Source organism: Penicillium antarcticum, assembly GCF_028974205.1.
Source record: "Penicillium antarcticum strain IBT 31339 chromosome Unknown utg000005l_segment0_segment0, whole genome shotgun sequence".
NCBI classification, from domain to species: Eukaryota; Fungi; Ascomycota; class Eurotiomycetes; order Eurotiales; family Aspergillaceae; genus Penicillium; species Penicillium antarcticum.
In genome coordinates, this window is record NW_026695303.1 from 1,855,750 (window position 1) to 1,880,498 (window position 24,749).

The window sequence follows — 24,749 nt, forward strand, 5'->3', positions numbered from 1 at the left end:
AAGAGTAGGGCGATACTCGGGGAAATTGGGCTTGGCTGAAATTTTATTTACCTTGTTCTTGACACTTAACATCACATATCCTTGTGCTCCTGTTCCGGTATCATGGCTGTCGACGAGTCGGTTTCGACTGTGGTGGATGTGGGGTCTGAGCCTACTGTTGAAAAGAAATCCAATCCCTCTGAGGGATCATTAGACAGTGACTCTGATGATGGAAAGACTCCCCCACCACTGCTTGCAAAGCTATGTGCGGTTATTTTGATATCGTGTATTAGCTTTGGCTCGCATTGGAGTTCTGGTGTCACCGGTGCAATGAAGAGCACGATCAAAAAGGTACAAAAACGTCCATCGATGCAATGGGGAAGGTCAACTGATGGAATTTCTTTTTGCAGCAAATGCACATTGACAATGTTCAATTCTCACTTCTGGAGGCAAGCGAGGATTTCATGGCCACGGTGCTGCTTCTGGCCAGTGGTATAGTTACCGACCGAATCGGCGGAGCTGGTATGCTAATGAACAACAATCTCTCAAACCCACAACCATGCTGATCATCTTTCACTGTATAGAAATGATCGTCTACGGAAACGTCGTATACACCATCGGATCGATCCTCGTCGCTGCTGCCACCACCGTTCGCTCGTTCAACTTCATGATCGGAGGTCGGATCGTCCTTGCACTCGGTGACATCGCCACACAAATCGCTCAGTACAAGATGTTTTCTTCCTGGTTCCCTCCTAGCAATGGGTTCGCTTCCACACTCGGGTTTGAGCTTGCTATCGGCAAGATCGGTGGATTTGTTGGAAAGTCGACGGCCAATATCATCGCGAAGGTAGGTACTAGTGTCAACTCTGACTGAACAAAAGCTGATGGGGGGACAGAATACCGGTAACTTCGCATGGGTGTTTTGGACATCGGTCTTCATGAACCTATTCACGAACTTTGCTAGTGCCGCATTCTGGTTCTTCAACAAGTACAGCAACCGTAGGTACAAGGGCCGCTATGACGCAGCCACCAAGGAGCAGCTTACAGAGAAGAACAAGAAATTCGAATTCCGGAAGATGTTCGAGTTACCCTGGATGTTCTGGTCCATCATGGCGTTCTCTGTGTTCCAGACAAGTTCGGCCTCCGTCTTTAGCCAAAATGCCACTGAGCTAGCTGAGAAGCGGTTCAACGTTGATTCTATCAAAGCAGGATGGTATAGCTCGCTGTCGCAGTATGCAGGTATGGTGTCACTCAAATAATGTTTACTATGTTTGGATTCAGGCTGACGCCGAATAGGTTTCTTCCTCGTTCCTTGTGTGGGTATTTTCATCGATGTGCTCGGCAACCGAGCATCTGTCTGTGAGTTTGTCAAAGAAAGGGTCCAAAATGATCGCCGCATAGCTAATTTCGGTATTTCAGTATTCACTTGTGGCCTCGGCATGCTGTTGAGTATGGCGCTCATCAACTTTGCAACATCCGAAGCAGGCACAGGAGCTTCGTTCGGCATTTATGCCGTTGCCCTATCCTTTGGACCAACTTCTGTCATTGATAGTATTCGAACCACGCTCTGGCACCAATCTGTGTTCGGGTCTGCATATGCATTAAAGGTCACCATGAACAATGCGTAAGATTGACCTTATCTCCAACCATTGAGAATAAAAGCTGATATCATGATCATAATAGAATGAGCATCATTATTCGCATCATCACCGGAGCTTTGCAAGACGCAGATGACGATTCATACCGCCGAGTGGTACAGGTATACCTTGTGCTTGCTGCTGGATCCTTGGTGGTTGGGTCAGCAATTCTGATCGGTTCATTCATGACCGACAACTTGGCACCACTTCAATGGACTCGAAAGAAGCGATTGAGTTCAGGAGCGGCGATTATTGAAAGGATTCGAGAGCGGAGCCTGGTCACTGAGCGCCGCCGCACACGCAACATCTCCATAGTCAGCTTTGGAGCGCTGGCGCTGTTGGTTCTCGGGGCTTGGACGGCATATATTTGGGGTGCTGTGACTGGCAATAACTCGTAGAGATAACTGCTAAAGCGTTGTGAGATATCGATCTGGCAATCCCAGGCTAATATTAATTTGAGAGCCATTTCTATCTTTAGCTGGCAGTGGAGTCGATCGCTCAAAGCTCAATGCTTATCTCGGCATGTGGGATCTTCATGCAGGGCGACCATATGATGTTGCCACCGGCGTCATGGGCTTGGTCCGGCGCTAGTTGCAGGCATGGCGCACGGCTGGCTTGAATGACGGCATGCCTTAAATGATGGCATGGCTTGCTGCGGAATGCCAAGTGCAGATGGACAATGCAGATGGCCGATGCTGAGATACCAATCTCTCATGGTAAGAGCAAGGTGGAAACTAGAAGAAAGATACGGATTTGAAGCAGTGAAGATGGTTGGAATTGGTAAATGAAATGCCGAGTTGGCCCTGGATCCACCCATGCCCTGCTTGGTGCCTGATCTTCATGGCCAATGATGTGGCCTGAGGCGGACCAATCGTGTGTGGCCTCAGGCCGCCACTGGGTCATCGATCAATCTCATAGCCACTTAAACCCTCTTTCCTCCACATTCGAGGATCCCTCTCGCCACTGTGGACGCCACCTTCAAGCCCCCTCCCGCCTTACCCTATGGCATGGCCAACGACGTGGGTTTGCACTCTCTGATATGTCGATCCCAAAATGCTATGCAAGCCCAGTGGGAGAGCTGATGAAGCGGTGGAGCTCCAATGTACACGACTCCAAATGTGCACCGAGCGTCCGATCTCACTAATCAAATCATATGGAACATTTATCCCCTCCAACTCCTCGCCAATGCCCGTCTCCACCTGACAGATTAGATACCTGGCTGCGCGAGCGGCAGAATTTCTTGTCATTCCCTGAACCGGTCTGCGTTTCACCTGACTCGCTACTTTTTCTGGTTGCGTGTGGAGGCAGTTTATGGACCTGGAATTCCACTTTTCTCTCCATTTTGCCTCTGGGTGATCAAGCCACGCCGACCACTCCGACCACTCCGACCCTCGTCTCCCTTTTCAGTCACTCCTTTTCCGTTGCTGCCCATGTTGCAACCCGAACCTCTCGACCTTCGTCATCCCAGTTAGGTCCTCGCGATTTGACCGTTCCCTCGAATCTCACAAGTTGGAGTACGAGGATGCACCACTGCATTCCTACTTCTACGGCGCTATCAGCAAACTATGGAGGACCCTAAGACCGAGAAAAATGTTCATCACAATGCAGATCGCAGGGCGAGGGAGCTTTACCGCTACTACCAGCCTCCTATACAAGCTGGCGTGGTCCCGTCTTGGCTTCCCACGAGCGAAGAGTTCCCATTCTCTAGTCCTTCAGGAAACATCAACACACCACCAATCTCTGAAAGCTCTGCGCCCTCGGAAACCGGCAGAGTCCGTCCATCGACTGCAATCGGCCCTGACGCTCTGGTTTTGGGAACCTCGAACAGCACCTTGACCTCATTTGCCCAGCTGGCAGCTTTGCGCCTGAACGTCGAGCGAGTGCTAATTGCTGTGACGGATCGCGACCGACAACATATCATTGCCGAAGCTACAAAGACGCTGAATTTGAATGACGCATCGGTTCACGACGACAAAGACAACATCTGGCTGGGCGCTTCCGACACCCGCAGAACATGGAGAGTGTGCAAGGTAAGTTCTGCTCTCTCGGCGAGCCGGCACAAACGGAGCCATTGTCGAACTAGATCGTTTTGATCACAACACTCATTTCCCGATTTTGACGCTTGAACCGACAGGACACTGTTGCATTACCACCCAACGATCGGGAGACCGCAAATTATCAATTCTTAATTGTGAACGATATGAGCGAGAGTCATCGCTTTAAGCAACTTTCCTTTGTCGAAAACGATCCACACTTTCGGTTCTATGCGGGAACCCCCTTGACCACCAAGAACAACATCAATTTAGGCTGTTTTTTTGTGTTGGACAGCAAACCTCGGGATGGATTGACGTCTCTTGAAAAGGATACACTGGGATCATTGTCAATGCTTGTCATGGACTATTTAAGGATTTGCAGGCAAGCTTCAGAAGGCCGCCGGGCGGCACGCCTCTCCCGAGGACTGAGCTATTTTGTTGAAGGAAGCTCGAGCTTTGTGGACAGCGTGGACCCGTCACGCACCGACAGCACGGCACCTTTATCTACTGGGTCTTATAAAAACAGTGTCTCAGATGGCTCACGTGGGAACAGCTTGGAGGATGGATTCCAAGGGATATCAAACAGCCCGCCGAACGAACGGTCTATCGATTCAAATCCCTCTAACCGAATTAGCGTCTCTCGTGGCTCCCGTGGCAACAGCGCAGACGACGCATCGCAAGCGGCATCGAACAGTTCACCAAATAATAGGTCTCTTAGCAATGATGCGCAATCCTTCAGTTCGCAACCCTCCGACTCAAAACTAGATACAGGAACCTCCGGTACGGGCATAGGGAGTTCGTTGCCAGAATGGCTGACAAGCAGTGGCCAGAACCGGTTACCGCCAGATGATTCACAGGGCAATTCTTGGTGTTTCCGCAGGGCTGCAAACCTACTTCGCGAGAGTCTTGACTTGAATGGCGAAAGTGGTGTCATTTTCCTCGAAGCAAATAACAGTCCCACGTTGGACATCAACAGCGGAAGTGATTGCTCTGATGCAGGTGGACCTGCTCCCGTGTTGTCAGCGTCCACGAATGATGAGCCCTTTGCTCCCCAAGCTGGCTCAATGGCCACATGCGCTGCAGCCAACCTGGACCGATCGTTTTTACAATTAATGCTCCGCCGCTATCCCAGGGGAAAGCTGTGGTCTTTCCATCGCGATGGGCTCATCTCGACATCAGACGATGATGATCAACATCCTCAGGATAACAAGGGCCCACTTACTCCCACCCATAGTGCTTCCAGCCGTTCTCCATCTGATGCTCCCCCACCCCCACCACCTGAGCCTTCAAAGCTCACTCGGAAACGGCGAAAGGCCGCGGAGAACAGTGTTCTGAATCAATACTTCCCGAATGCTACGCAAATCATGTTTGTGCCGTTGTGGAATGCTGTTGCCTCTCAATGGTTCGCTGGGTGCTTCTGCTGGAGTACTGTCGAGACCCAAGTGTTTACCACTTCAGTCGAATTGAGTTCAGTGCTTGGTTTTGCATCCTCTATTATGGCTGAATATAGTCGCGTCGAATCTCTTATAGCCGATCGCCAGAAGGGCGATTTCATCGGTAGCATCTCGTGAGTATTTATCTACAGCGTTTCTTTTTGAATGCCATGAGAATCTCTTCCAGGGCTTTCTCGAGGTAGTATACCCATCAGGGACTACATGCTGATATATGTTTCAGGCACGAACTTCGCAGTCCGCTTCATGGAATCTTGGCCGCCGCCGAGTTTTTGAGCAGCACTCATTTGAACGAATTTCAAGATTCGTTGCTGGAGACGGTCAATGCATGCGGCCGGACCCTGCTTGATACAATGAACCAAGTACTTGATTTCAGTAAAGTGGTATCTCTGGAACGGACATGGAAATCGATGAAACGCAGGAAAGAGAAACCGCTGGATTTCAAAGGAACGGATAAGCTCGCCTATCACCTTGACACATATGTGGCCACGGATCTCGCCATCTTGGCCGAGGAAGTCGTGGAAGGCATTTGTCTTGGCCATGTGTACGGTCAAAGCTCAACCGCGTCAGCTGATCTGCCCGTATTGATGCCACATCACCCAAAGTTGCAAAGCGGACGATCCAATGTGGAGGTTGTTATGGATGTAGCGTATGGGGATTGGGTCTACCGCACCCAGCCTGGTGCTTTGCGCCGCATTATCATGAATTTGTTCGGGAACGCCATGAAATATACGGAGGCTGGCCGAGTCACTTTGCAGTTGGAAGCGTCCAGTCAATCCGAAGGACGATCCCGCCGCCAGGGCCTCGAGGACTTGGTCACGCTGACCGTCACTGATACTGGCAAAGGTATATCGGAAGAGTTTTTGCGCAGCAAGCTATACACCCCCTTTGCCCAAGAGGATTCTCTGGCGGTGGGCACTGGTCTGGGATTATCCATAGTCCGAAGCTTGGTCAAGGCCTTAAGTGGAACCATTCGCATTCGCAGCCGCCCTGGAGAGGGGACCACCGTACATGTGTCGCTCCCACTAGCCCGCCCTGTTGGCAAGGAGAGTCCGGCTATCGAACCCTCAGGGCAACTCATTCAGCATAGAGAGACTCTGACTCAAACTCTTCTGCTTCGCGAAGGGTACCCAGGGAAACGGGCCGCGATATGGGGCATTGACCCAGCTGAGGTGACGGGTCACTCCAATTGGTCTGAGATCGCTCGCTATCTCACAGACTGGTACGCCATAGAGCTTGTCTCGTGCTCATCTGAGAGCACTGTCGATATGGTCCTGATTGATGAGAATGACTTGCCACAATTCCGCGAGATCGCACCGGCGGTCACACTACCCGCCCTTCTCATCCTGTGCCACAAATCCGTGGATTATACCGGTGCACTGTCCGAATGGTTGCCTCTTGCTTCTTCAGTGCACATCATCCGACGTCCTTGTGGACCACACAAGTTAGCTCGAAGCGTGACAAGGTGTCTAGCACAAAATCAATCAGCATCTGCGACACCCGCATCCGTCATGCAGCCAATCGATTTACCTATTCGAACTTCATCCCTGCCATCCGCCATGTCTCCCGCCAGTCCTACCTCTTCCGCTGGTGCCAGAAGTGCCCCAGAATTGAATCTACCGGGAATTCGCTCGACCAAACAGCGTATGACGCCACTGGCAGGGCCATCAGTTATCACCTCATTACCTGAAGAGATTATTGAAGCCCCCTTGCCGTCGCCATTGGTAGATGGTGCAATCAACTCGTCGCGCCTGGCGCGCATATTGGTGGTGGACGACAACCGTATCAACCTCAATTTGATGATGACATTCTTGAAAAAGCGCCAGCTCACCGAGCTGGATGCTGCCGAGAATGGCAAGCTGGCCGTGGAGGCGGTCGAGCGCATGCAGAGCGGATATGATATCATCTTTATGGACATCTCCATGCCTGTCATGAATGGCTTTGAGGCCACCCGTGCTATCCGCTCATTGGAAAGGGACGAGGATGGCCGTAAGCCTGCCATCATCATTGCCTTGACAGGGCTCAGCAGCTCCCGCGACGAGTCTGATGCCCTGGCTTCTGGTGTCGATTTGTTCCTCACCAAGCCTGTGTCATTCAGGGAAGTATCACGACTTCTGACTGAATGGGAAAAGGATGGGATGGAGAAAGAACGGAGGCTATCTTGAACAATTGTTTTGTGTTGAGATGGCGTGCATTCTTCTCTGCCGTTCCTCGTCATCTTTGACCTATTCGAGATTTAAACCTCGATAACTACCTGTCATTGTGCTTTTTGTGACATACTGCTTTCGCCGTCTCACTTTCCTCCTTTATTCCCTTCAACCTTCGCCTCTTCTCTTCCTCTGCTCATCATATTCCTCCCTCTGTCTTCTCTTCACCTACACTTTGTTTCATCTACCACACGCTACGTTTCGAGCCATTCCTTGCCTGATCAATTGATCAGTATTGACCAAGTTATCTTAACATACTCAATACTATCAACTCAGACAACGAATGTGATGACTCGTTGGTTATTCTTCTTGCTCGTCTTCTCGACCCTCCCTCTCACCCTCTTCACTCCCACAAACAAATCATTAAACACCCCTTTTGAAATATTTACGAGTTACGCAGTCCATTGTGACAAGGCCGAACGAAGCTGGATACACGGGAAGCCAAGGCTGGAGTTTATTTTACTTATATTTGTTCCCCTTTTCTCCTGATTGTTTCGTTTCGCCTTTTGCATTCATTCCTGCATTGCATGACAGCATCGATTCAATCACCCCGGTGGTTACGCCTTTTTTTGGGGGTTGTTATAGCCGGGATACTCATGTACATATCTCTCGCTCAGTGAAGATGGTGCACTGCTCCGCTGAGCTTGTGATACATGTGCAGAATCTGGCACGAGCGCATTATGGCATGGAATCCTTTTCATGATCATATTTCTTTTCACATATAATATACGAAAAATTCATACATTACTCTTACCATCATCTCTGCCTCCGTCGCAATCAGTACTTAGACGTGTTTAGTATCGTTCAAGAAGCCACAGGTGGCGTTCTTCCTTCGGCATAGACAACAAATGAGCTGATTCGGCTCGTTTAACGACACCATAGTTCCTAACAAGCTCAGGTCCCAGCAAAGCCTTTAAGGACTCATCACCCTCGAGCACTTCAAGACTTTGCACGAGGGACTTAGGCAGCGGGGTAGTGATACCGAGCGCTGAGCGTTGATCGTCGGAAAGAGTGGAAGGGTCAACTACAGAATTATTTTGTTAGTCGAGTTCCATGAAAGTGAAGGCTCTGCCAATAAGACGATACGACTAACCAGTACACTCCTGCATAGTCAGCGGAGTATCCCCATTCAATCCCAAATAGCCACAGGCGAGGATAGCAGCGATAGCAAGATACGAATTCGCCAGTCCATCAAGCGATTTGATTTCCCAGTGACCGGACTCGATCTTTCGAACCGGCGTTTCGCGATTCTGAACGCCCCATGCTACCCATTCTGAGCCGGACCAGATACCTGAGCGAACACGGTCGTAGCTTGAATCTTGGGATAGAGTGAAAGCCATGATTGCTGGGTAGTGGGCAAGAATTCCAGCGAGGAAGTTCTCTTCGCGAGTGGCGGGGGAGATAGAGATGTGGGCGTGCGCAGCATTCCCTGGGCCACTGGGGATCGGACGAGGATGGAGAGTTGCGCGGAGGCCGTGTCTGTCTGCGACGGCTGTGATGACTTGTCTGGCTGCGATGAGAGAGTCGACAGCAGCGAGAGGTGTGACATGAGGGAGAATAAATTCGAATTGGCCTGGGGCAGACTCGGCGTGGAATTGTTCAAGGGAGATACCCATTGATACCAGGGTGCGGTGGATTTCTTCCAGGAGAGGCACGAAGCGTCGTGTTTCTGGTGTCATTTGGGACCAGGAGTGGTTGGTTGCTGCTGGTGTATAGACTGTCTTGCCGGTTTGTTCGTTTTTCGTTGGGGTGAGAAATACGACTTCGATTTCGAAGCCACATTGAAAATTGATGTTGTGCTCTGCTTGAAGTTTGTTCATTATGGTTTGGAGCGCTGTCCGTGGGCAAGTATCGAGTGACTTGTTCGTTTCTGATTTCCAGAAGGTCATGACTGTTGCGCTTGTTGCAGCAGGCTTTGCCATGCTTCCATTGAGAAAGAGGCTGCTGAGGTCGGGCTCTAGGTAGAATTGGCCCGTGGTGGATCCAGGCTGGGTGACTGTATCATCTTGCAATACTGAGGATGCCGCGAGCGAGATCCCAATTCGTCGTTGCTGTCTGGCGATTTGGATAAAATAATCTATTGGAAACATGCGTACTCGGACTGTGGCTGTGTAATCAATCCATTGCATCCAGACATATTCGACCTCTGGATTTGAGCGAATGAATACATCTAGAGCATCTGATGTCGCGGAATCTTGGCTTTGGTTCATTGACAAAGCGTCTGAAGGAATGCCAGGTGTGTACTCTGGTGTCATTTTAAGCCCGTAAAGGCGATTGGAGTTGTGGAAAAGAATGTCGGTAGCGACTTTAATAGCCTGTGTAGTACTATAGTCGCCCTTTTGGACGTAGTCCACCAATACCTAAAAAGGCAAAGGAAATAAGTATTGAAGCAGAAAAAAACATGTATATCATAACCTACCGTCTCGAGAGCCTGGCGAAACTGACGATTAGCCAACCAAAATGTCTCCGGATGGAAGTGTCCATCCGTACTCCAGAGTAGACGGTTGGCAGGCGTGAGCTCTAAACTCTGTCGCAAGATATTTTCCTGGCCGTCTCGGCTGACCATGGGAAACACCTCGCCAAGGTCTAGGTAGACATTCGGGTAGACACAGGCCAGGTAACCGGCTTCCCGAGTGTACGGATAGGCCGAGTGCAACAGAACGATATCTGCCTTGGAATACTGGGCAATCAACGGTTGCAGATATGCTGGGTTAGCTCGCACCAGGTTGATATCGTTATCACCCAGGCCAGTGTGGAATTGTAAAGGTTTCACAACACCAGCCATTTTCTTGAATTGAATGACTTTCAGTGTCTGCTGGACCAGCCAGTCATTCAATGGCTTGTCCTCAACTCGGAATCCAGACTTTGTAGTCCCAGAATCAAGAGTGCGCACAAGTGAACCTGCCAAGGTTGTATCGTCGGAGGAATAAGGATCCACGTCCAAACCGGTACGGTAACACACGATCGACTTGAAACCAACGACATTGGGATCTTCCATTGCCTCCGAAATGGCACCCTGGAATCTTTGGCGGAAATTGTTCCAAACCGTTTCGCCAGCTTTGCGTTCGCTACTGGCAATCTGAAGGATCAAATCCGCCGCTACGGCTTCGATGCGGACAATGCGCTTCGTGGTCGAGACAGTGAAACTATCATGCCAGTCAAACTTTTCAATATCTTCGTGATCACCAAGAAGATCATCTAAGAGAAGTGCATGGGTTCCTTCCAAAGATCGGCGGATTAATCCGTCGTAGTCTTCTCGGACCCACCGGTCATGGGCTGACAGGACATCATCCCAATTTTCACATGGACTACCATACAGCTCGGCGAGCTGATTCATAGCTCGTAGCAAGGGCAAAGTAGATTGGGCATTTTCCAAAGTCCGACCGTGTGCTTCGGAAGTTATGGCTTCCAGTGGGTAGCTATCAAGGTCGGTGGCGGACTCCCGGTTCAGCAGGTTGTGTGCATGGTTGTCGATGATCGGATGATGCCGAATAATATGACGAAGTGGATTAAGGCCATCCATCATGGGAATCTTGAAGAAGTTGAAGGTGTAAAGAGCGGCGAAAAAATGATGTTACGGATGGATATTGAGCCCCGTTATCTCCAGCCTTGCTTCAACCAAACAGTGAAATGCAAATGATTTACACAGTTTATTGGTTTCAGAAGCACATAGTGTGTAGCTATATGAACTAGTATGGTTGTGAAGTCGAGAAGTGTTGTGAGGCGATAAGTAAGAAGTTGCTGTCTATAAAGGTCCGTGCACAGACCATTCCCAATACGGCCATCTCTACGAACTCCCACTGCAGCACATTTCACATTTCACGTTTACTCTTTACTCTGTTTTACATTCGATGTTTTGCTTATAGGAATGAGAGCATACTTTAATGGATAGCTGATTGAAAGGATGACCTGTATCAGAATCGGCAAAGGAAGGTTAATCTTGTCAAAAAAGCTTAACCGAAAAGCTTCAGAGCGATATCAATCTAAAATGCCCCGGCTAATTCAAACTATTGGTGCAAAATGAGGCAAAATGAGACCCTTTTTCAGTATTGTCCCTCAAGAGTCAATGTTCCTGTCTTGGTCACCAAATATTCGTTGACGGCGACGTCCTTTCCACTCTCCTTGCCATATCCAGACTCCTTGATACCACCGAAAGGCGACTCGGCCGCCGATTGGTTACCTATGAATTCGTTAGTTCATGTTAAAATATTCTGTTTTGGATGAAGACACTTGCCAGTGTTCATTCCGATCATGCCTGCCTCCAGGTTCTCCAAGAGACGCCAGACACGATCAATGTTCTTTGTGAAAGCATAACTAGCCAGACCCATACTAGTATCATTGGCCAGCTTGACTGCCTGTTCCTCAGTCTCGAACCGATACAGCGCAGCAATAGGCGCAAATGATTCCTCCTGTGAGATAAGCATCTCTTCCGTCATTCCGGAGAGAATGGTGGGCTCAAAGAAGTAACCCGGCTTAGCAACAGGATTTCCACCCAGCAGAACATCCGCCCCGAGACGGCGAGCATCTTCAATCTGAGCAGTAGCCTTGTCAATGCTACGGGGCGTGGTCAAAGGACCCATGGTGGTACCAGTCGCAGCACCATGTCCTACAACCAGAGCAGCAGTGCGCTCTTTCAAAAGAGAGGCGAACTTATCATAAACACCAGCCTGGACGTAGATTCGGTTGGCAGTGATACAAGCTTGACCAGCATGGCGCCACTTCAGAGCCATCAACTGCTCAAGCGCCTGATCAAGGTTGGCATCATCAAAGACGATGAAGGGACAATTACCACCAAGCTCCAGAGTAACTTTCTTGAGACCATGCGCGCAGTGAGAAGCAACCAGCTTACCCACGCGAGTAGATCCAGTAAAAGTCACCTTCTTGACAAGCGGGTGCTTGCAAAGCGCCTCGCTCAAGGACGGCGTGTTCTCCAAATCAGTAGTAAGAACATTGAATACACCCGCCGGGATACCAGCACGTTGTGCCAACTCCGCCAACACCAGCGCAGAAACCGGCGTCTCAGGACTAGGCTTCACAACCATCGTGCAACCCGCAGCCATCGCAGCGCCGACTTTCCGCAGAACCATGGCAACGGGGAAGTTCCACGGGACCAGTGCAGCGGCCACTCCGATGGGCTGCTTGATGGTAAATAGCCGTCGGTTTGGTGCTGCCGCTGTGGAGATAGTGCCCTGAATACGCTCTGCCTCGCCCGCAAACCACCACAAGAAGCCGAGAGAATAGTCAATCTCTCCGTATGCTTCGGCTAGCGGCTTGCCAGTTTCGTGTGTGACGATTTGAGCAAGATCTTCTTTCGCGGCTAGTGTCAGGTCGTGCCATTTCAGTAACCACTTGGCGCGCTGGCGCGGGTTGACTTTGCGGAACTGTTCGAAGGCTGTGTGTGCAGTTTCTACGGCTGCGGTAACGTCTTCTGCTCCGTTGTTGGGGCAGCTTGCCCATGGCTTGTCGGTTCCAGGGTCTAAGATTAGTTGCGTGAGTTGTGGTCTTGCAGATCCTCGTAGACGCGTAGCATACTTACCAAGTACTTCAAACCGCTTCCCACTCTTTGCCTCGACCCATTTGTCACCAATGAAAGAGTCTAAATGTAACAGAGTAGGGTCTGCTAGCTATAAGGCCTTGTGTTAGCTTCATATCAAGCTTGGAATCTGGCGATGATGCACTTCGGACATCTCGCCGAACACCCCGCAACATGACGGGGGGAAGAAACATACCGTGAATGGAAGCTCGTACTTGGTCGCCATCGTGTAATATGTTTTCAATCAAAAATTTTCGAATCAAAGTAGGTACTCAAGACACCAAAGGACAATAAAATGGAAAGTTGAGGTTTCTAAGAAACTCAACGCGGGGATCCCAACCCCTCACATCACTCCGATAGGTCCTCGGCGTATCAAACCGTACTCATATCGCCGAGGAGGCTACTTGCATAAATAAGCCGTACTGTATAACTCCGAATATAACATTCATCTTATATATTATACACAAAAGAACCTCTCAAACCCAACTATCAGCACTAGCAGGCCTTGCTTCATTAGACCGACCTTGCTGCTCCCCAGGTTCCATGACATATCCAATTGAGATATCAGTGGTCTTGACGATCCCAGAAACACCATCATCGTCAGAACTAATAAAGCTAGGACTATCAGCGCCGCGCTTATACTTGCGCATATCAAATGGCTCCGAGCCAGTGCCAATACCCACACGCGGCCCGCCCAGCGGATCCGCCATCTCGTACCCATCATCCTCGGTAGAGCGAGACGGCGAGGACTTGGTATTTGACCTGCGATGCGAGAAGAAGTGCGAGATATGGGAGATGCCACGTTTGTGAGCGCCGCGTCTTGTTCCGGACCCGGTGCCGCCGCCGTTGGAGCTGCCCAGGAGTCTCGGGAGGAATTTCGTGCTGATTGCTTTGAGGGAGGGTGCGCAGGCTGTTACTACGGCCACGTTCACTTCTACTGCTGAGCTGCAGAAGTCGACTGCGTAGGTTGGGTCGAGCTTTTTGGTCTGGCATATGAAGGCGTTGGCGAGGATTATGATGCGCCAGACGCCGATGGCTGTTGCTCTATAATAAGTGTTAGACGGGATATAAGCAGATGTTCAGTTTGAGGGTATCTTACACTCCACCAAGACACAGAATGATACACACGGCGATCTTGCGGCGGATGGGCATCTGCAGGCGCCAGGTGATGATAATGGGGATCGATAGTACCATCAAATCGGTGGATAGATTGAGCGCAGCGGTCGAGACGTAGAATGCACCCTGGTTAATACATTTGCCGCCTGGGATGGTTTGATCATAGACATAAGCCACTGGATGGCATTGGAAGATATCAACCAGGAGAACGGCGGCAAATAGTCCAACGACCACCGCCATTGAGATCCAAATGAGGTATTTGACCAATCGCGAGCGAGGGTCCAGCCGGCGCAGGAATAATAGAATCGAGACTTTGACGAGGGTCAAGGCCGGATTGTAGATAAGCTGGTTTGCGAAATTCCACTGCAGGAATGGGCCTTGTCAATACTTGATCTCGAGGTTGATAGTGAAGCAGACTTACCACTAGCCCTGGTCTCGGGTTATAGTCTTTCGGCACATCCCAGATGTGAATACCGACATAGTTTGTTTTGATGTCTGTTTGATGGTCAGTCATGTTCCCGTTGTGTTTGATATTAGTCACTTACAGTACCAAGAGGTGACGGATTGAGACACGGCAAGGACCTAGTCAATTCATGAGTTACACTCTTCGTCCGACGATCCGCTGATCTTACATATCCCGCAATGATAAAGTGGTCATCTGCAAAGGATACCGTTAGCAAGTGTCACTAGCATATATGATAGCCAAGTGCAGATCACTGGAGTTAGCATGGGAGCGTCAATACATACCGCTGGTGAGCGCAGATCGTGATAGCCATCGACTCCAGAGCCGAAGGAAAACAGCAATGCCGCCAAGAATAGGAAACGCGACCACGATACCCAGCGCGGTCGTCTGATGGTGGTCGTCAATCATGATTATGTGGTGCTGGGGAAGTTCCCAGAAAAGCCTGGAGTTTCGGTCTTATAATGCAAGAGCAAGGATCGTGACCGCCATAGGAACATAAGATCTACACACAAGCAACAGTCCACGTTTGTGGCTCTTGTTTATGATTGGAATTCAAGGACGGTCCCTTTTTTTTTAATGAGGAAAATCAGGGTTCAGCGCCGGCTCCCAGATCAATTTCGATCAGTTCCATCGCCGCCAACAGGGGAACAACCAATGATGGACATTGTGGATGATTGACGCCACAGACCCATTTATAAGGAATTGTTCTAATGTAAAGCCTCGGATGTTCTTATCGGCTTTGGCTTCAGTGAAGGAACTGCCGGGATTATTTCTCTCCTGACTTCCTTCCGAATAGCAGTCTTCTGTTTAGTACATGCTACGTCGGTCCCAAACCTCTTCCCCTAAAGAACCGTGGAAGTTTATCAGGTACAGCGCAGGAAGGAAGAAGTTCGTCGCCTCTCGGATGCTAATGGAAGCCGTAGCCATTGGTGTGACATCTCAAGCATCACAGCATGCCCATAGAAGGAAAAAGTGGTGCAGATGTCCCCCAAGCCCAATAAACATACTTCCATAGATATGGAACTGAGGACATGCGGCGAATCTCAACCAATGGTGGAATTTGAAGTAGAATTTTTCTGATAAAGGACCCATAACCTTCTTCTCAGGCTATGGTTTGGGATTGGTTTCACGTCTGATCGTCTCGAACCCCCGAACGCCCATGTGAAGCGGCTGACATGCTGCCGCGGAGCATAAGCCTGCAATTCTCAAATTTGAGGTCAGAATGCCATTCCTTTCTATCCCATGCATATTAAGTGTTTCGCCCAAAAATCAGATCGGATCGACCGGTTGGAGTGGAGAAAGCCGGTGAACTGTGGGCCAGTTCGACGGATATTAGAGCAATGCCCGAACGGTGGCCGGTTGATGATATCAGATTGACTTGCCTGTCTTTCTTCCTTTGTTCTTCGGGATTTGGATGAACCTTCCCTTCCTCCATCTCCAACGAATTCTGGAGCCAGACACTAGTGTGAAAATTCTGACCATTCGACTGAAGCAAGGGGGCCAAAATGCACATGATGTACGTAGACTCACTAACCCCTCCTAGAAGCCAATATATATCTCGACCGGACACACAACTTTCTACGGCAGTTAGCCCGTTTATAAAGAAGTAGTAAATACTGGACGTTGCAGATAAAGTGTGGCGCCAATCAACGGGGACTTCCACTCGGGGCAGACGCCCCATCGGATGCATCTCTAGCTCATTTCGGCTAGAAGATGCATCACGACGGAGAAAAACCAGTGCTCGAAATTTCTACTTAGAATGTGGGTCACAGTAGCAAGTTTTACCTCGATCCCAGTGCAAAGGCACTCTTTAAGTTTTCACCTCGTCGCAGATTGTCACAGATATTGTGCGATTTGCCTCATATTTGGTCTTTGAGAAGACTTCAGTGCCCACTTTTCCGGGCCACCCTCTCATCTATCTTTGTTGTAGCGTCTTTCCTTTCTCTTCACACTCATTATGGCCCCTCATCGTTTCTGTGCGGGCGTTTTGCTCAGTGCTCTCCTGCTGGCTGTCCCTGGAGAGGCTGGTGCTTCTCAGAAAGTTTCCTCGCCGTCAATTTCTGGCGCTCCGCTTTTTGATAGCGAGAAGATTCAATTGACCGATTGTGTTGTTACAAATCTCAGCCAGAGTCAGTCGGCGTTGGTTGGATTTGGCGGAAATGGCACTAATCAAACCACCCGTTCATGGGGAGGATGCAAAATCTTCCCTGGTGATCGCCAGTGGCCATCGCAGTCTGTATGGTCGACCTTGGACAATCTTCTAGATGGCGCACTCATTAAGACAGTACCTCTAGCAGCTTCTTGCTACTCATTGTGGCCGGAGTATGACCAAAGGGAATGTGAAATCATCAGCTCGCAGTGGACTGACTCAAACATCCAGTGAGTTCATCGCCATCAAACAGCCTATGAGCCACTGTATACTGATTTTGCGAAAAGTGCTGCAGACCCAGCGTCGGTTATGTGGCCTCTGTTTGAAGGCAGATCTTGTCTGCCGACGACAAATGCCTCGGCATCATGCACTGTTGGCGGATATAGCACCTATGCAGTGAATGTGAGCAATGTGGCTCAGATCCAGCTTGCTGTCAACTTTGCGCGCAACACCGGTATCCGGCTAGTCGTGAAGAACACCGGTCATGACTTCAATGGCAAGTCGGCTGGTGCTGGCTCGTTGGGTATTTGGACTCATAATCTCAAGGATATCGAGTATCACTCCAACTATCAGAGTTCTGGCTACCGAGGACCGGCTGTCAAGATTGGTGCTGGTGTACAGGCCTTCGAGGTGTATGAAAAGGGCAAGCAGCTGGGATTCACGGCGGTTGGTGGTGAAGGCAGGGTGAGTTGACCTTTCGGCGTGCAATCTTAGTGCCTGTTCTAAGGTTGAAAAAACAGACCGTCGGGGTTGCCGGTGGCTATGTTCTCGGTGGTGGCCACTCACCTTTGTCCAGCAAGTATGGGTTGGCTGCCGACCAAGTCCTGGCTCTCGAAGTTGTGCTGGCTAATGGCCGCTTCGTTACGGTGACCGAGAAGAATGATCCCGATCTATTCTGGGCTTTGCGTGGTGGTGGCGGTGGTAAGTCTACTCGCTGTCATTTCTGTATACATCAGTCTAATAACAGTTTTTTCTCAGGAACATTTGGGATTGTCACCTCGCTCATCTCTCGCGTGTACCCAAAGACTGGTGTGACCGTGTCGACTTTTAATTTCTCTACTGGAAATAATGTCACTGTAGAGACCTTCTGGGCTGGTGTCCGGTCATACCTTGATCGATTCCCTGCTCATGCCGATGCCGGCACCTACGCCTACTTTTGGGTGATGGCGACCGGACCGAACTCCTTTTCCTTCCTGATGAATCCCTTCTTCGCGCTCAACCATACCGTGGATCAATTCAATGCTCTCATAAAGCCATGGTACGATGAGCTGCACGATCTGGGCATCCCAATCCAACCAAACTCAACCTACTACGATAATTTCCACGATGGTTGGACGGCAGGATTCCCTCTCGAGACCGTTGCCTCTTCAGAAATGATGACCGGCTCTCGTCTCTTCCCTCGTGCAAACTGGGAGAATCCCACAACGCTGAACTCGACCTTTAACGCCTTGCGCGCCACGGTCAGTTCGGGCTTCCCCTTGCTTGCATTCAACATGAAGGCCGAGCTGCTGGAGGGCAATTCCCCCAACTCAGCCAACCCAGCTTTCCGCGAGACTTTGATGCACGCTATCACATCTACCAGCTGGACGAAGACTACTTCGAATGCAGCCATCAAGTCCAAGATGGATTATTTCACCAATGAGGTCCTGGGCAAGTGGCGCTCTACCTGCCCAGACGCTGGTGCATACATGTCCGAGTCGGATATCCAGGAGCCGAACTTCCAGCAGGCATTCTACGGTACCAACTATGACCGCTTATATGATCTTAAGCAGCGCTATGATCCGACTTTCTTGTTCTACACGCCTACTGGAATTGGGAGCGAGAACTGGATTGTGAAGAGCCTTGATGGACTTCCCGATCAGAATGGTCGTTTGTGCCACGTTTGATTTTTGGGATATACTTTTTCGGTGTTATTTGTTGAGTAAGTTTCTGTTGAGCTTATCAAACGAAGAAGCTTTGGCGTAACGCCACAGTGCTCTCCAATCCTACATACTATAGACACTTTCATTAACTTTTTAATCAAATTTTTAGAATGTTTGATAAAGCTGTTTTACTCACGAGATCAAATGTTTCAGTTTACCATCTTTTAGACTTCACGCTAAATATTGGCTTTTAACTCCGGATACTTAACCGGCCGCTGGTTGGACGACCCTTAGATCGTCACTACTATCGACTAACTAAGCGCCTCCTCCTAAGTTAACGTTATCTGCGGGTTGTAGCGTAACGTCCCCTCACATTAATGCGACTCTGGAAGATTGCCAGGTTACATGGGGTTTCTCCGCACTGCAATTGATCCCAATATAAATCCCGTTTGTTCTGGCCTGATGCAGAGAGATCGAGTTCCCTTTCTCGACAATTGCAAAGCACAATGAAGCTTAATTGTCTTATTTTCTATACAGCTAGTGCATTTAGCTGGGTAGGGGGTATGTTAAAGAAGTGATCGCTTCAATTTGTTTGTGGTTGACCTGTTTTTATCTAGGCTATGCCCACCTCCTCACAGTCCCCACTACACCATTCACAGAGACAGGCGGTCATTATGACCTCTCTAATCTTGCTGGTATTGTAGTAGACTCGAAGCATGCAGACTCGGTGGACAACGATGGGCAAACTTTGATCCCACCGACCCTGCAGCAATTTGCGGAGACTTTCCAAGGAGATCTTAAGTCGGTCTTGGATTTGGATTTGAAGGTTTCGCAAGGAACAAAGCGCAAGGAGAACACCATATTTGTGACCTTGTCAAATCAAACTGGATTTCATGATGTTGCAGGCCGATTTACCTCTGAAGCTTATGCCTTAACGGTCGATGATCGAGGCATAGTAATCACCGGGGCCAGTCCTCTTGGCGCCTGGTGGGGAACGCGATCCGTGATCCAAGCTGCTGTCATTGGAGATTTGAGTCTGGCAAAAGGATCCGGTGTAGATGCTCCGGGGTGGGGTACTCGCGGTGCAATGGTGAGCCATATAAATTCAACTTTGTTCTGAAGACCGTCAACTAATGGATATATCCAGCTTGATGCGGGACGAAAGTATCATCCACCGGAGTTCCTTATCGAGATGTGCTCGTATCTCTCATTCTTCAAGCAGAACACGTTCCACCTTCATATCAGTGACAACCTCTACAACAATCTCAACGTATACTCTGCGGAACGGTCAATGGAGCTATATGCAGCATTCCGGCTTTGGTCTGAGGATGAGGCTGTCGCAGGCCTGAACCGCCGTGCCAATGAATCCTACACCCGTGAGCAGTTCGACCACGTTCAGACACAGTGTGCGCAGCGGGGTGTTACCATTATCCCTGAGATCGAAGCACCCGGCCATGCGCTTGTCATCGTTCAATGGAAACCAGAACTGGGTCTCGATGACCTGAGCATGCTCAACATTAGCCATCCGGATACTATCCCGACTATGAAGACCATTTGGCGCACTTTCTTGCCTTGGTTCCATAGCAAGACTGTTCATATTGGTGCCGATGAGTATGATGGTAAGCTTGTCTCGGACTATACGCAGTTCGTGAATGAGATGAACACATTTATCGAAGAGGAGTCATCGGGCCGTCAGCAAATGCGCATCTGGGGTACTTTCACACCAAAACAGGGTGCCAATGTATCCAAATCGGTGACTTACCAACACTGGGATGTGAGTGCCGACAAGCCATACTACGACTATATTCAGAATGGATATAATGTCCTCAACTCTGACGACTACATGTATCTCGTTGGCGGGTGGTCCGGCTCGTTCGGGCAAGAGCTCGAATTGAGCAAGATCTTCCAAGGTCCATTTGGTGCACCATTTTCACCAAACACCTTTGACAGCTCTAATAAGAGTGATAATCCTCTCAGAGATAACCCGCGGGTGTTGGGTCACGCTGCTGCTCTGTGGAATGACTACGGTCCAAATTCCACAACCGCTCTGCAGACCTACTACTCCTGGCGCAATGCTCTCCCTGCACTTGCTGATAAGCAGTGGGGAGGTAATATCACCGAGTCAGATTATGCATCTGTCTTTGATCAGCTGCAGGCCGCAGTACCGGCTCAGAACTTGGACCGGCGAATCCCTAGCAAGTCTGATACGATACTTCACTATACTTTTGATGGTAACTCGAACACCGTAGCCGACCACTCGGGCAACGGGTATCATGGAAAGGTGCACGGCTGTAAGGTCTCCGACTCGACCCTCCATCTCGCAAATGGATGTTACCTTGAGACACCACTTGGGAGCAAGGGGCGTGATTATACGCTCTCTTTCAAGGTCAAGCCTACTTCCCACACACCAGGAACACTATTCTCTGGGCCTGATTCCAGCTTTGTTAATGGGAATGGTACCATCTCCAATGCAACTCTGATTAATGGCGGGAATCCATATTCGCTCAACTATACCCTCCCTCTGAACGCTTGGACGGATGTCAGTTTGATTGGGCGAGGAAATGCCACATTTTTGACAGTCTCTGGGTCTGAATGTGAAACTCAAACTATGGAGTTCCTTACCAAGATTGGCGTTAATGGGGAATTCTTCGTGTGGGCTCCCATTGCAATTGAAGCGCCCTTGGCTTGGATTGGAAAGGGCTTCACGGGATCCATGAAGGAAATCATGCTGAAGGGGAGTGCATAGGGGGTTTTGATTGTGGATAGTGTATGGATATTACGCGTACACTTCATTTTGTTCCCAAGGAATATAGTGCTACCTGTGAAGTGGTCGAACAACCTCTAGGCCTACCGTTACTTGTTCCCTTTCCATCGATGATTGGGAATAAGTTGGGCTTAACTGGTAGTTCTTATTTATGGGCACGCTTCTTGTTTTCTTTCGCTTCGTTGTATTTTTGGTTGAAATATGGGATGCTTTGTTGAGATTTCTTTTTCTAGACCTGCTAGTTGACAGAGATATATACACATGATTGAAGTGACCAAGCACGACTAAAGAATTAATTATCCACAAACACCATAAAGCCACTGGAAAGAGAACAGAATGAATGACTTTATATTTCCTTGCCTCACCACAACACGAAACCCAAACCACGGACGTTACATGATTAAAGCTCAAGAGTGGCGACAATGAACGAGCTGAGCATAAGATGATTGTTGGTACATTATTTATGAGAGACGGCCCACTTCCATCAAACCAGGCGCGGTAGTTCAGTGGTTTAGAACGTTCGATTGCAAATCGAAAGGTCGGGGGTTCGAGTCCCCCTCGCACCTCGTTTATTTTTTATTTTGTTTTCATTTATCTTTTTTCTCTAATACATCTCTGATGATTTTGTAAGGGGCACAACTAGCTAATTGCCTTTTTTTCTTGAGTCAACATCAGAAAATTTACTTGTGCTTCCTTCCTCCCTCATTACACCTCCCTCGACAGTGTTTTGAATACCCAAGTATTGTTTCTAACATAGCAAGAGATCTCTTAACAATTCATTCATTCCCCCGAAAAAGCGTTTCACTTCAATTTAAATCACCAATAGTGCCATTCGAGCCACATTGCAAGTTAAAGCATGTACCGGAACCCCTTTTGCAACCGTCGAGCAGCCGCGATATCAACCCCTTCATTGTCAGCAGTAACCTGCAACCGCTGTAAGTCTCTCTCACCAAGCGGCACATCCTCATTCTCAAGCCGCTCCTGTCGCTTGTTAAACATACGTAGCGTGAAGTACATGAAGATACTAGCGAGGCCAGCCAACACCTGCAAAGCAATGCAGATCCCCAGCGCCACACGATAATACGGCTTTTGCGCATCATAATAGGTATAAGGCGTCCATATACTAGCCGAGTTCCCAATAGCATTGATAATGCCATAAGCAGCGGCACGCTTTGCAGGAGGACGTGGCAAGGCATTGGCAATCCAGGAGTATAGAGTGCCATTCTGAGCGAAAGTGGCGTTCATCAAGAAGAACGAGAAGTATCGAACGCCGAATGAGTCGACGGTCATGAAGATGATGAATCCGATTATTGTGATTGGAATTGGGTAGAAGAAGAACCAGAAGCGGTGGCCGATTTTATCGGAGATCCAACTGTGGAGGAGACTGTAGAAGACGAGGAAGATGTAAGGTGGCGCGACTAAGAGTAACGAGATGAAGTTGCTATAGCCCAAGGTTGCGGTCAGGGTTGGGAAAAAATATTGGAATCCTCCTGCACCCGCGATGCACATGTAGGCGAAAGCTAGAATCCAGGTCTTGATGTCCAGCACGGCTAGTTTAAGACCCTTGAGTTGGCTCATGCCTGGAAATACTTGTCAGACATGGTTAATGTAAGAGTAGATAGGGATAGAACATACCGCCCTCTTCATCCACATCAGCTTCGGCTGCTTCAATCGCCAGTCGTTTTATAGCGACCGCTCGCATTTCGGGCGAGAGAAGTCGCCATGTGTCAGGGAAATCTGGTAGGACTGCACAGATTATCAAACCAATGAAGCATGTGATGGAGCCTTCGATGATATAGAGCCAACGCCAGGCTGCTATGCCGCGTACACCAGCTAATCCATCCAAGATGCCGGCTGCAATGAGGTTGCCGAAAGCTCCACTAAGTAGTGAGCCGGAGTAAAATACACTCATGCGGAAGGCGAGTTCCTTTTGGGTGTACCACTTGGAAAGGTAGAACAGGACACCTCCGAAAAAGGGACACTCTATATGTTAGTCAGTACGAGCACAAGAATGCAATGGAACCATAGGAAGAAACATACCAACTAGCCCCAGGATAAACCGACAAGCAACAATGCTCCCGAAGCTCTGGACTTGGCTTGTGAGTGCGGAGACAAGACCCCAGGCGCAAACAAAAAAACCTATATAAAGTGATGGCCGGCCTATATAATTGAGAAGAAGATTGGAGGGAACTTGCATCAAGATATAGGCAACAAATAGAACAGAGAGACCGGTTTGATATTGCTGGCCAGTGAGGTGGAGGTCTTCCATAAGACCTTGGAGCTTGGCTGCAGCATAGTTGTTTCTGCACAGAGCAAGTTCATCTATCAGTATAGGGCGAAAGTCAGGACATAAACGCATACCGGTCAATATAATTCATGAGATAGACTAGAATGACCAAGGGCATGATCAAAAGATCAATGCGCCGACGGAGCTTTCTCTCGACCACCTTTTCTTCGGGTGTCAAATATGCCAGAGACGCAACCTCCTCATGCAATATCTCGGCTTTCTCCCCCATTACATCTGTATCCTTAATGTCATGTTCACTATGAGACATACTGAGAAGAGACAAGTGAATGCTAAGAGAGTATGGAGAGATATCATGAGCAGCTCCAAATTGAGCGGGTCTTCTTTTCAGAATTTATAGAGCGTGCCATGCCCCCTGGACATCGTTTTTCACCACATATCTGCTAGTTGTCTCACTTCCCCAGAAAATCACGGGCGTGGGGGCAGCGCGGGGAAAGTGAAAGCAACGCAACGTTGAATGAGCCTATTCGTGCGAAATAGAAGATCACCTTGTAATCCTAGACTATTGCAGGAGCTAAGACTGGCCATGGCTCGACGGAATTTCATTGATAGGCCCGGGATGCTGCAGCCCCCCACACTTTGCTTGTTTGAGTGCTTGTGTAAAATAAGACTTAGTTATAGGTGATCAACGTGTCCACATGTGGGGTAAATTAAGATATAGGAGGGGGGGAGTATATGGGGTATTTGAAGGACAATAGTTGGATTATCTGAGAAATGGGAAGGGTCATGGAAGTGCACATGATAAATCCTTGGCACTGCTTCGCAATGATCACGTAGTTTAGATCCTGATACGGGATAATTGTACGAAATGGAATACTGTAGAAATCTCAATTGCCCAGGTGTAGGTTTTGCAGCGACAAAACATTGCTGGGTTCGATATAGATCAGAAATTCTGAAACATGGGACCGAGCCATAACGTACTCCCCATAGAAAAGGAAAAGCGAGCGGCGTGGCATTATTTATCTTTTGTGTCTCAAATACATAAGAGTTCTCGAATAAAATCCACTTCTCCGCTCATTTCCAATATCCGAACTAAAGAGCGGCGTAGACCGAGGTTATCTGACTTCGTCTTTGACCCCGTTAATCCGGGGTAAGATGGACATCTGGAAATTCAATATTCAACCTTGAAAAGCCATTGAGTGGCTGGATTCCCCCAGGAAATGGTGTGGAAAATGCCTAATTCAAAGAGATGCTTTTCCGAGTCGGAAAACCGGAAAAGCGTCGGGACGTGGGATGACCTCAACCAGTGG

The 24,749-nt window shown here is 49.1% G+C and overlaps 8 protein-coding genes across 8 annotated transcripts; 4 read left to right on the plus strand and 4 right to left on the minus strand.

Moving 5' to 3' along the window:
- Window positions 1-102: 102 nt before the first annotated feature.
- Window positions 103-2,014, plus strand: N7508_005341 (putative MFS transporter; the record flags this gene model as incomplete). The annotated part of the gene is made up of 7 exons (XM_058463407.1): window positions 103-330; window positions 390-501; window positions 564-826; window positions 876-1,218; window positions 1,276-1,338; window positions 1,399-1,603; window positions 1,663-2,014. The coding sequence occupies 7 exons, from the start codon at window positions 103-105 to the stop codon at window positions 2,012-2,014; spliced, it is 1,566 nt and encodes a 521-aa protein (XP_058319885.1).
- A 1,167-nt stretch (window positions 2,015-3,181) lies between these two features.
- N7508_005342 (uncharacterized protein) lies at window positions 3,182-7,265 on the plus strand (the record flags this gene model as incomplete). The annotated part of the gene is made up of 3 exons (XM_058463408.1): window positions 3,182-3,646; window positions 3,751-5,216; window positions 5,324-7,265. 3 exons carry the CDS (start codon window positions 3,182-3,184, stop codon window positions 7,263-7,265), a joined length of 3,873 nt encoding a protein of 1,290 aa, XP_058319886.1.
- Window positions 7,266-8,101: 836 nt separating this feature from the next.
- Window positions 8,102-10,833, minus strand: fluG (uncharacterized protein; the record flags this gene model as incomplete). Its single annotated transcript, XM_058463409.1, has 3 exons — window positions 8,102-8,331; window positions 8,401-9,667; window positions 9,727-10,833. The coding sequence occupies 3 exons, from the start codon at window positions 10,831-10,833 to the stop codon at window positions 8,102-8,104; spliced, it is 2,604 nt and encodes an 867-aa protein (XP_058319887.1).
- A 517-nt stretch (window positions 10,834-11,350) lies between these two features.
- Window positions 11,351-13,066, minus strand: N7508_005344 (NAD-dependent succinate-semialdehyde dehydrogenase; the record flags this gene model as incomplete). Its single annotated transcript, XM_058463410.1, has 4 exons — window positions 11,351-11,487; window positions 11,536-12,783; window positions 12,844-12,931; window positions 13,037-13,066. The coding sequence occupies 4 exons, from the start codon at window positions 13,064-13,066 to the stop codon at window positions 11,351-11,353; spliced, it is 1,503 nt and encodes a 500-aa protein (XP_058319888.1).
- Window positions 13,067-13,316: 250 nt separating this feature from the next.
- N7508_005345 (uncharacterized protein) lies at window positions 13,317-14,827 on the minus strand (the record flags this gene model as incomplete). Its single annotated transcript, XM_058463411.1, has 6 exons — window positions 13,317-13,884; window positions 13,940-14,319; window positions 14,378-14,451; window positions 14,502-14,538; window positions 14,589-14,614; window positions 14,704-14,827. 6 exons carry the CDS (start codon window positions 14,825-14,827, stop codon window positions 13,317-13,319), a joined length of 1,209 nt encoding a protein of 402 aa, XP_058319889.1.
- Window positions 14,828-16,376: 1,549 nt separating this feature from the next.
- Window positions 16,377-18,454, plus strand: N7508_005346 (FAD-dependent oxidoreductase; the record flags this gene model as incomplete). Its single annotated transcript, XM_058463412.1, has 4 exons — window positions 16,377-16,798; window positions 16,856-17,252; window positions 17,309-17,489; window positions 17,547-18,454. The coding sequence occupies 4 exons, from the start codon at window positions 16,377-16,379 to the stop codon at window positions 18,452-18,454; spliced, it is 1,908 nt and encodes a 635-aa protein (XP_058319890.1).
- Window positions 18,455-18,936: 482 nt separating this feature from the next.
- N7508_005347 (beta-N-acetylhexosaminidase) lies at window positions 18,937-21,176 on the plus strand (the record flags this gene model as incomplete). The annotated part of the gene is made up of 3 exons (XM_058463413.1): window positions 18,937-18,991; window positions 19,048-19,520; window positions 19,578-21,176. The coding sequence occupies 3 exons, from the start codon at window positions 18,937-18,939 to the stop codon at window positions 21,174-21,176; spliced, it is 2,127 nt and encodes a 708-aa protein (XP_058319891.1).
- Window positions 21,177-22,043: 867 nt separating this feature from the next.
- On the minus strand, window positions 22,044-23,749 carry N7508_005348 (uncharacterized protein; the record flags this gene model as incomplete). Its single annotated transcript, XM_058463414.1, has 4 exons — window positions 22,044-22,774; window positions 22,830-23,177; window positions 23,235-23,497; window positions 23,556-23,749. 4 exons carry the CDS (start codon window positions 23,747-23,749, stop codon window positions 22,044-22,046), a joined length of 1,536 nt encoding a protein of 511 aa, XP_058319892.1.
- Between the last annotated feature and the right edge of the window lie 1,000 nt (window positions 23,750-24,749).